This window comes from Phaethon lepturus, unplaced genomic scaffold (assembly GCF_000687285.1).
Source record: "Phaethon lepturus isolate BGI_N335 unplaced genomic scaffold, ASM68728v1 scaffold12561, whole genome shotgun sequence".
Classification (NCBI taxonomy): domain Eukaryota; kingdom Metazoa; phylum Chordata; class Aves; order Phaethontiformes; family Phaethontidae; genus Phaethon; species Phaethon lepturus.
This window is the reverse complement of record NW_010518492.1, coordinates 24,470-35,693: the sequence shown is the minus strand read 5'-3', so window position 1 is coordinate 35,693 and position 11,224 is coordinate 24,470. Positions and strand designations below refer to the sequence as shown.

Genomic DNA, 11,224 nt, shown 5'->3' with positions numbered 1-11,224 from the left:
TCAAAATACTATAGATAAAAGGCTTTTTTCTTTATTGGAAAAAGAAATGTGCCAGTGCACAGATAATTACTTCCCTCACAATGGGATACTGAGGGTGACTTAATGAAAGTTTGTAAAGGACTTTGACAGAACTAATTGCATGAAAGGTGTTTTAAAATACGGAGTTTTAATTTAATAGTTGTCTTTTTCTTTGCTTCTACAGTGCCCAGAGACGACGTGCCCTGCTCCGACGTCCAAACCTGCGAACAAATGGATTGCTTTGAGAATGGAAAGTTTTGTACTCAGTTGGGCTCCCAGCAGCACAGGGACAGGTAAAGAAACCCCAGATTCTTCCTGTTCGGTGTTTAAAAATGTTTAAAGAGAACATTGTGTTAGAGAAAAATGTTGCTGTGAGTAGAATGAAATCCTTGGAGCAAGTGCTACCGTGGTATGGCTGAGGCAGAGCCACCTGTGCAGCTCTGCCGATGACCTTCCTGTTACCCTCGAGGCTCCCGTGCCCGGCAGAGGAAAGCTCCTCTAGAGCTCCATCCCCATTTCTCTTCCCAGCCTGTGGAAATGCTGGTTGTGTGCTTGATGCCTCAGTGCCCCATCCTACTGCAAATAAGGATGATAACTTTCTGTAGAGTTGTAAAAAGGCAAAATTAAAAACACTCTCGAGCTGGTCTGGTGGTGAGAGCTGTGCCAGTGCTTTGGAGTGCTTTTAAAAGATACATATTTGGCAAATCCTGCAAACATGATTCACTTTAGATTCTCAGCCCAGGCATCCTCATTCTTCTAAAGAGGTACAGAGACACTGGGAATACTGCAGGAGTATCGTTGCACTTTTAATTGGATTTTGTTTTCAATTTTGGATGTTTAGTGATACCAGAGACATTCCAGATGATTGCAGAAACAGGGGAAATAGTAGAAATCTTAATACCAGCAGTGGCTGTCAGGTGAATGAGGCTGACAGACCTGTCAAACGTCTCCGAAGGAAGAGAAGGCTGCTTCTGGAGTCTGAGGATGACGAGGAAAATGCAGATGAGGATGAGGTAAATGAGGCTGCATGTATTTTCTTTAAAGAGAACTGTGAAGAGTAGGGACCATTCTGTGTCTCAGAAATCTGTGCAATGCAAACTAAGCTGAGGGAGGTTGTTCTGTACCCATGAGAATGGTCTGGGTCTCACCTAACTTTACATCAGTTAATGAGGATATGTGTTCTGAAGTCTGAGGAGTCACGTGGGTGAATGGCTCATGTGAAGCCAAAGCCAAGATTTCGGACTGTAACTTTATAGGTGTAGTTATAGCCCTGTGCACCAAGTGTATTTCACAGTAATAAAAGCATGTGCCTCCAAAAATACTTTATCTAATTACAGTCAAGTACTGTTATGTGGTATTGAAGATTAGTGTCAAACTGCAGGGTTCGATTGCTTTTAATATAATAATATATTGTATTATTATATTATTGCATAATATAATATATTTTATATATATATAAAATACATAATATGTGCTTGCATGTACACTCACTACACCACTGGAAACCTGTATTAATGGTGGATGAATAGAAGTACCTCAGTCCTGACCTGATCTTTTTTTAACTTTCATTAAGCATCTTACTCCCTTTAGGGGCCCTTCTTTGTTCAAGCCTGCACTCTGCTACCGTGTGAGTAGCGTCTCAGGCCTGAAACGTTTTATTTATATTCACATATTGCACGTTCTTTTGTAATGCAGAGACACTGGGGTAGGTGTTTGTTGGTAATGCAAGCTGGAACTTCTAATGTCACGAACAGTTTAACTCATCTTGTTGCTCAGCTTTCCTCTGTGACGTGTATAAGATGTTTTAAAGTATGTATGTTTTCAGAAGTACTTGCATTCTGTCTCTTCCCCCTTCTCCTCCTCGTTGTTTGAAACTGCCCCCCTGCCTCTTCTGGGGCATGTTTGGCAGGCAGCTCTGCATTTCAGATTTTTCCCTTTTTGGTTTGCTTTGAGAAATGACAATCCTGGGTGAATTAACATGAGCTTGAAAACCACATAGAAGAAACGGGAATGGCAATCTGGCTCAGCGTGTGACACAGGGAGACCACATTTTCTGGGGTGTTCATCTATGACAGTAGTTACTTAAAGCTTCTGCTTCCTTCAGGGTGTCATAAATGATTTTTTTTCTGTATCCATTCCCTGGCAGAGATGGACATAAGAACCTCTGAAAGGAAAAGGAAAATGGAGCATTACAGTAAGGTTGCTTATGTAAGCAGTAAATCCTGCATTGCAGAAAGCAAATCCTGTGTATTGTAATGGAGATTTTGGGCCCATGCTGCTCTTCAGTAGCCATATTTAAATGAACTTTAGTAGCATATATTAAATAATTTGTAAAGCACTTTGGGATACTGCAGGATCAAAGTTATATATGTAACATACCCTCTAATGTTCTTGCAGGGTTATTCAAAAGAAAATAATGCTAGCTGATACTCCTGTTAGTTACATGTTACATCCTTATTGTACCTGCATTGTGAGATGATCAAAGAGAGAGGAAAAACAATATTGCTAAACTTTTTTTTAACATATCTGTGTCTAGGAGAAGAATAAATCAAATAATATGAAAAGCCGCAGAAACACTAAACCAATAAAACAAGGTGAGCTAAGCTCATAGTCTCTTTTCTTTAATGTTTATAGATTATTTTTTTTTTTACTAGGTATTATAAAGTGAATAATAGTAAACAGAAGAGGAAAGGACAGTAGAGCTCATTTCACATTCAGAATAGCTTATTAGGTACATAACCCTCTTATCACAGTCAGTCTTCTGAACTGTATTAGCAAGAATATACCAGGTTTGCCCGCATGATGGGCACAATGTAGAGGGTCCAGAAGGAGACAGCCTGATCTAAAGCTTACTGAAGCCAGTAAGAATCTTTTTTCCATTGACTTTGGAGAGCTTCATAGCCACAGAGTACAAATGCTAAATAGAAAATGAGTTGTAAACAACATGTGATTGATTATAGACTTTGGGTTAAAATTCTTACAAGCCTTAAAGGAGTTAGCATATGTAAACTGGGGGAAGATTTTTAATATGCATTTAAAATGTAATTTTCTGTGTATATGACTGTGGTCCTACTAGAATGAATCCAAGCACCTGCCCAAGTTGTTGTTTTCATCATCTGTGTACTGGTAGCTGCCACTCTAGTACATGCATTGTGGTATTAGCTGGTTATAAATATATTTGTGTGTGTGTATATATATATATATTTTAAAAATCTTGTGAACGGAACAAAAATTCACTTGGTTTTTCATTTGTTTTGTTTTAGGTTTATTTCAGCTGCAATTAAATCCCTCTTTGTGCTGTCTTTTAATTTATATCTAACCCCTTATTCCTTTGTGAAATATCAGGAGAAGGAATTATTTTCCACAGTTTTAAGTTGTTATATCTTGTCCAAACTTTACAGTGGCAACTTTCCATGGGCAGCTTGCCAGCAATCCGGGTGCCACAATTCATTTGACCTGTGATATAATACATTTTTTTTAATGAGAAATGAGCACAGTTTTCCTACTGCTGGAATTCATACCCTTCCTCAAAAGTTGGGTAACACTGCCTCCTTTGGGGTACAACAGCAAAACAGCGTTGGCATGTACGTGGGAGGAGAAAGAGAAGAGAGGGCAGAGCAGGAGGCGGCTGAAAGAAACTTTAATTTTTCTCTTTGTTTTTGATTGCTTAGTTGTTCCTGGAAAGAAGAAGGTATGGAACTGGGTTTCCTACTTAGAAGAGGAACGGATGCCAGCTGCTCCCTTAAAACTGTTCAGAGAGGTTGGCAGTTTTTTCAACTTTCTTGCTACGTTTTTCTCAGGCAGAATTACTAATTCAGTGGAGGTAGGACTGGAGACTACCCTCAAGCCAGCAGTTACATTTATGGGTTGTTTCCTTGCAAGCGGGCAGTAAAACCCCGCATGTTTGTTTCCAGCCCTGAAGCACTGTGGCAACAAGCATCTGCTCTGTGAGTCTCATCCCAAACCAGGGTGTAAAAAATGCTGGTTGAATCTCACTAAGAAGTAAACAATGACTGTTTCAATCAGCTTTGGGTAGCTCTGGATAAATGGGCTGTTAGGCAATCTCCAAGTAATGTTGGAGAGGGACAGCTTAATGTCTTTCATGTGTCTTTTGCTTCGTCTGTGGTTGTCCAACACCCCTTCCAGCCTTCCTCTGTAGAAAACTGCAAGTCAGTTAGCTCTGTGAATGTTGTAGGTTGTCTCAATGAGAAGTGACTGTTACGGGGGAGGGTGGAAGTTGTGTTCATTCATAGTCTGAAGGTGGGAGAGGATGAGTTTAGGCTGGTGAAGCTGCTTCTGCGCTCCAGTGCACCAGCCCACATTAAAAGTTCAACTCCCAGTGAGCTCTAAAAAGCCAAGGGCTGTTCGCGCCTTACAGAGATGAGAAGGAAAGTCAGGCACCTGCAGTGGCTGCAATAAGCCACTTGCAATTCCAGTTCAGATTACCTCTTAAGCCTTTAACTGTACTTCAAATGTTTAATTTGGATTAAGACTGCAAATAAATGAAAAACACTAATGTTTTCTGGAATGACTGTGTAAACGGGCTCCAGATCAAACATGCCTTGTCCCTTTTACCATTTGAAGATGAGAAGTTACCTTTTGGGAAAGTCTGGACTGCTGACCTTGTGCTGACATAGGCAAAATGATTTTAGCTTTCCTGGCTCTTTGTTTCTGCCAGGCCTCCTGCACTGGGCTGTGAAGGGGATTCTTTTGTGTTTGAATAGAGCTCATTTCTGCATCTGCTGAAAGATTTGTTCATAGCTAATTGCAACAGGCTCGTGGTTCAGTGTTTTTGGGAGATTGATTAGAATAACAAGTAAATCTGAAATGTGGTGATCATGCCATTATTGATCTCTGTACGTCTGCCTGTCTGTTAAAGCAGCAATCATTTAGCGATAGAATTTTCTTCTCGAGTTGAAAATTTGAAGCCTTATGTATATCTGATGACTGCTCTGCAATAGACTTTGTCGTTAGGAATTAAAAACAAATGTTTCCTTCTTCCCCACCCTCACAGTATCAGTCATTCCCACAAGGTCGAAATGGATTTAAAGTTGGAATGAAGTTGGAAGGGCTGGATCCTGAACACCCCTCTCGATTTTGTGTTCTCACAGTGGCTGAGGTAGTTGCTCTTCATATCTTTGATTCCAAAAGTCCCATGTACATTTAGGAGTTTTTTCAATAAAAAGCAGAAACATAAGCGTAAGAGTACTTTAATTCATTAATGGTTAGGAGGAGTTCAAGGTGACACTGAAGGAATAGTTCTATGTAGTTAAGCATCTACACATTAAATCCTACTGTCAGATTTTTGCAGTTGTAACTCACGATAGTAAACCTATAAATATGAAATAGAAAGTGCAGTTAGGCCCTAAGACTAAGTAAATATAAGCAAATCAAAATGCATTTATGCTTCTTCAGTTCTATGAAATCGGTGTTGATCAGGAATAGACGTTAGTGTTCTCCTGCTGCATTTGTACTCCAGATGTTGCTGCACGGGAATACGTGCATGACTATGGAACAGGAGGCCAGTGAAGTTATACTGACCAACTTTATTGTCAGCTTTTTGAAGTGAGAAAAGAGGAGCATGGAAACTAGGAGACGTAAATGAGGAAAAATAAAACTAGACTTTTGAGAAATAAATGAGATCTTGTATTTATTTTTACCTATAAATCCAAATACAGAAAGAGAGTTTGATTGGTGGTTTTCTTTAGCTTCTTTCTAATCCTTTATGATAATCAGAGGTCCCATCATTGTAGGTGCAAGGGTACAGAATGCGATTACACTTTGATGGTTATCCAGAGTGCTATGACTTCTGGGTTAATGCTGATTCCTCAGACATCCATCCTGTTGGCTGGTGTGAAAAAACAAGTCATAAGCTGCTCCCTCCTAAAGGTAAGGAAAAAAAAAATAGAATGGTGTACAAGAAACCATAAATTCTACTAAGAACTAGTTGTCCTGGCTCTGAATGTTTCATTTTTAGTATGATTTAATTGTGGAATTCGATCTGAGTGGCTTAAAGGGAAGAGGTGTAACTAAGATAGGGAATCACAAAAGAACCAGACACCTTCCTTTTGATATTCCCAAAGATTGGCATTGTTAGTTGAATTAGAAACTCTTTATTGGATGAGCATGTAAAGCAAGGAGTCTCTGGGTTCAGAGCTTGCTTCTTTCCTCCATTCAATTTCCTAGAAACATTTGAAGGTTCAGATTAATGATGGAAATTATACTGAAAAAGAGAGAGATGTTTTAGCTGAGGTGCATAACCCCTGTAGAGTGTAGGAGGGCAGTTACCCTGCAAAGTTCATATTCTTCCCAGGTAATTTTCATTTCTGAAAAACCAATCTGAATATAACGGGCTTCTGTAAAACAATCTTTTTATCTCTCTAGGTTTCAAGGAGGGAGAATTTAATTGGACTTCCTATTTGAAGAATTGCAAAGCTCAAGCAGCTCCAAAAAGCCTTTTTAAGACCCTCAGCACTGTAAGTGGTGATACTAAATACAAGATGTTTCAAATAGGTCTGGTGCTAAGTGAGTTTTGACCAGAGTACGTACGTGTTTTTAATATGCTTATGTCAGAGGTACACCCATGGTGCAATCAGATGCAAGCTGTTTCCTGCTGTGATTTATTTTTAAGATTGGAAACTAGTACAATTTTTCTTCCTTCCCCCATTCACTGGCTTTCCAGAGAAAGAATTTGTATTTCCATTCCTCCTTAATACTGGAAGAAAAGATTTACTCTACCATTTACTAAATATATTACAACGGTCTGTTTTGCTGTGTCCCTACAGTCAAGATATTTGTGTCACTTTCCTCTAACTTAATCATTTCCAAAATAATTTCTGGTTTCCAGCAGCATACTCATGTGCACCATGGGATTCATTATGAGGCTATGGATCTTGAGGATCTTTCATCCTTCACCCACTGTTGCTTTCTTTTTGGCTGTTAAGCTTCAGTTCCTGTATAACACCCGCTCCCATTTTGTGTCACTCAGATGACACAAAGTCCACGGGCTGGTGTATTTGACGCTGCAGGTGGACAGAGCACTGAATTCAGTAGGATCAGAGCCTAACTGTGCAGCTCTGCTCTGCTTCCATCTGAGTCACAGAATCACAGAATCATTAAGGTTGGAAAAGACCTTTAAGATCATCAAGTCCAACCATCAACCCAACACCACCAAGCCCACTTAAACCATGCCCTGAAGTGCCACGTCTACAGGTTTTTTGAACACTTCCAGTGACGGTGACTCCACCACATCCCTGGGCAGCCTGTTCCAATGTTTGTCCACTCTCTCCATAAAGAAATTTTTCCTACTCTCCAATCTGAACCTCCCCTGGTGCAACTTGAGGCCATTTCTTCTCGTCCTATCGCTGGTTACTTGGGAGAAGAGACCAACACCCACCTTGCCACAAGCCCCTTTCAGGTAGTTGTAGAGAGTCACCTGGTTTCCTTGAAGACTCTAACTTTCCCACTAGTAAGACAGGACCTGCAATGCTCACACTAATCCTCAGCACTCATCACTGCAAGGTGTGTGCATCTTAGCCTTTGCATCTATGTTGTTGCGTACCTGGAGATGCTGTTATTTGAGCTACATCAGCTCTTATTTAGAAGTAGTCACAACCATTGCTGGAACACATGGAAATCTTGTCTGTAGACCTCTTGCTAATTATAGTATGTTTTAGTCTGTGGGTTTCGAGGTTGCAACCTGCAACAAATGAGTTTATAAGAGTAATTTAAATGGCCTGACCTAGAACATGGCTGATTTCCCTTTCCTGATGTCCTGTTCCTCAGCCTGTCACACCCTCTGGTTTTCGTCTGGGAATGAAACTAGAGGCAGTGGACAAGAAGAATCCGTCACTGATGTGTGTTGCAACCATCACGGACATGGTGGATAACCGCCTGCTAATTCATTTTGATAACTGGGATGAGAGTTATGACTACTGGTAAAGAGATTCTATTTCTAATATATATCTGCAAGGAGACTGTGGTTTATTTTGCTCTTTCACTAAGGGTAATATTTTAAATGTAGTCACTGAAGTCGGGATCTTAAACCAGTTTTCAAGCATCTGAATAATTATGTTGGGTTTTTGCAATATGCCAGTTGCCCAGTAGCTTCCCCTGCTGTTTGTAGTGCTTGTCAGTTGGCTCAGTGCAAAACCGATTGAGTTAGCTTGAGCTGCCTGTGAAGCATTTGAGGTAAGAAGCATTTGAGGTAATGCAGCTGGCTGACTTCGGTCAGGTTAGGGAATGCTCATGTTATCCGTTCCTCTGGCAGAGCTAAAGGAAGATTAAGCTCCACTAGTGACACCACCTGGAATTAGTAACATCCTCTCCTCCAGGGCTAGTAGTGCGTGTTGGCACGTCTCTCTGCAAACTTAAATTTAGAAGCAGGCAGCACTGAAGTCAGTAAAAATCTTTCCCATTTGCTTCAGCAGAGTTTGGCTAAAGCCCTTTGAAAATAAAAATTATTGCCAGCATTTAGGCTTTTAAGTCCTAACCTGCACTACAGTTGTGCTGCATCTGAGAATAGTGATCCCCTGCCCTCATGCTGGAGCCGGGTGGAATATTAGTCAAGGAGATGTTTTCCCTTTTTGGTCCATGCTTTCCAACCTACACAAATGGAGTAACTTTCTTTGAATTTGTCTGTGAAAGCAACACAAGACATGCTTATCAAAATAGCACTGATTCAATCAGTATTCTGTGCTCTCTCTCCCATCTCCTTTTGTTTGTTTTTTTGGGAATAGGCACCTGTTTGGTGGCAGGTTGGTCTTTTTTTGCCGTAAGTATGTCATGCAGAGCATTGTAACACTGGTGTTTCCATTTGCAGGAATTTAGGTCTCGTTCCTTTACCATTTTAGCCCATGAAGCTTTGTTTTCATGCCATGTTTTGTTTGGAATTTGAAAATTTTAATGGGAAACACAAGCAAACAAAACTTCAAAGTAGAGCTTGGCTGAAGAGACACAGGTTTTTTCATAGGTCTGAAAGACTGCTTCGGTGCCTTCCCTGGAGCAGATGTGACAAAAGGGGCTGTCTCAAATTGGCCCATCACCTCCTTCAGGGACTCAGAAGATCTAAACATGCAATAAAATTGGGAACTAAGCAAACTACCACTAAGTTTCAGCTAGAATTAATGGATAACGTGCAGTTCTTGGCAAAGACTTTAAAAGTAATTTCCCCTTCTTCCACAATAACGGTGTTTCAGCTGGGGTGAAGGTTTGTTTTTTGTTTCTTTGCTTCCTTTGCATTTTAGCTTGGGTGATCTGTGTCCAGGCTGAACTGTGGTTGGTGTGATCCATGTGGGGGGGGCTTTATGTTGTTGTTTTTTTAAAGCACCAGTACTTCCCTATCTTTTGGGGTAGCTTGAACGCCTTGAAAACTTGACGTTACAGATTCTAACGAGGTAGTGCTTGTCTTTCACACCATGATCACACCCACTGAAAGCATCTGCTTAACCCAGCAAAGGCGTATCAGCATTTGAAATTCTGTTTTTCTTCTTGCTTTAAAATTGACTGGTGCCAACTTTCCCTCTTTGATTCAGGTGTGAAGCTAGCAGCCCATATATTCGTCCTGTTGGCTACTGCCAAGAAACTGGAACCCCACTGACAACACCACCTGGTATGTTGAAAGTGAGACTTATTTCCTGCCTCAGTCAAAAAAGCTGGAAGCTTTATCTTCTACATAATTACGTATTTGCAAGTTACAGGTTCCATTCAATACTGTTTTCTATATTGACTGAACAATATTATTGTTCATACTTTTTTCCACTGCATTTTATTTTGTTTCATAGCTCTTTCAAAAAATGGAACAGGACTTGGTAATTTGTAATTGAATTTGATTTCAGAAGGGAAAGAACTTTGAAGTATTTGCAGCATTTCCTTTAAGGTGAGCTGGAAGAAAAAGGAATCTGTATCATGATTACGTAGATGAGAAGATGGAGTTTCTGGAAATAAAGGGGTAACTGAAGTCACATCTCTTTCTGCTGCACTGGAATTCAGTAAATGAAGAGAATGTTGGCAAATGAAAAAGGACAGAACCTACAGGAAAATCAATGTTGTTTTCAGGCCTTGGAAGTGCTCATTCACCTTAAAAATAACAAAAATGAAAAAAATTATGTCTGCTGTTTGCTAGATTGACAGCCCTGGAGCAAGAATTTCTGTAATTGCTGTGTATCAAGTTCAGTAGAGTGGGTGGCACTACAAGATCCTTCTGCATTGGAGGAATTAGCCTCCGTGCCTTTGCTGCAGATGCAAAGAGGGTTGTAAAAGCTTGCTCTTCAGCGGCACCACATCTGTTCCTGCTCCTGGAATGTGCAACAAGGCTGTGGCGTGCAGCTCCCCTGCTCCTGTCACGATAGCCTGTGCCCCCAGCAGAATCTGGAGTCATTCTGATTTCTCTGCCAAGAGATATACGTGCAGCAATTTGCAGACTGTCCTGTGCATTTAGTCATTGCGCCCTTCTGCCAAAAGGAAACAATACTGAGGCTAAAAAATACTGGAACAGGAAGGGAATAAAAGTAGAGCAGTTTCTTAAATGCAGCTTCCAGGGAGAGACATCCTGTCGTTGTTAGGGTAGGACACGCATGTAGGTGTCTGAGATTATGGTGACGGCGATGGAGCCTTTTATCTCCAGACTGGTAGTTTTACTCAGCTATGGCTGAGTAGGTAGGAGGAGACAGGAAATTTCTACAATCTTGCAGGCGGTCACACATAGAATAGTTAGTAAAATAGGAATTAATTTAGTGATGCCATTGCCCATCACAGAATAGCTCTTAATTGGCACCTTTCTCTAAAGAATAAGAATTGATTAAGCTGTTACAGAAATGAACTCTTCAGGTTTTTCAGGTCAGGGTTAAAGCCCTGTGTAGAAGCTAGGGAAACTTGCAGTGCTGCTGTGTGTGCTGTAAGTGGTGTGTACGAATAAACAGACCAGTTTCCAGCACCATCCATTGTAGGAGCTAAATTAACATAATAGCCATGTATTACATAGCTGCTTTTGTGTTGTTTGTAGCAATAAATGTGCGGGTTTCTTACTTAAATGTTAATTATCTGCTTTTTCAGGATACAAGGATTCCAAAGGCTTCTCATGGGAGAAATACTTGGAAGAAACTAATTCCCAGGCAGCCCCAGCAAGAGCATTCAAACTGGTTGGTGAATCTCTTTGATTGTGCTAGAGCCGGAGGGTAGGGGAAACTACTCTTGCCTACTCTTTCTT

General features: G+C 40.6%; 1 protein-coding gene across 1 annotated transcript in view; it reads left to right on the top strand.

The window, feature by feature from the left end:
• The first annotated feature begins 208 nt into the window (after nt 1-208).
• Nucleotides 209-11,224, top strand: part of LOC104628236 (lethal(3)malignant brain tumor-like protein 3) — a 29,924-nt gene continuing 18,908 nt past the window's right edge. The window contains exons 1-10 of the mRNA XM_010296750.1: nt 209-311; nt 923-1,031; nt 2,555-2,612; nt 3,690-3,778; nt 5,033-5,137; nt 5,772-5,907; nt 6,403-6,494; nt 7,804-7,955; nt 9,552-9,628; nt 11,071-11,156. Of these exons, the coding sequence (XP_010295052.1) occupies nt 250-311; nt 923-1,031; nt 2,555-2,612; nt 3,690-3,778; nt 5,033-5,137; nt 5,772-5,907; nt 6,403-6,494; nt 7,804-7,955; nt 9,552-9,628; nt 11,071-11,156 (966 nt within the window). The 5' untranslated portion in view covers nt 209-249. The remainder of the gene's footprint in view (nt 312-922; nt 1,032-2,554; nt 2,613-3,689; nt 3,779-5,032; nt 5,138-5,771; nt 5,908-6,402; nt 6,495-7,803; nt 7,956-9,551; nt 9,629-11,070; nt 11,157-11,224) is intronic.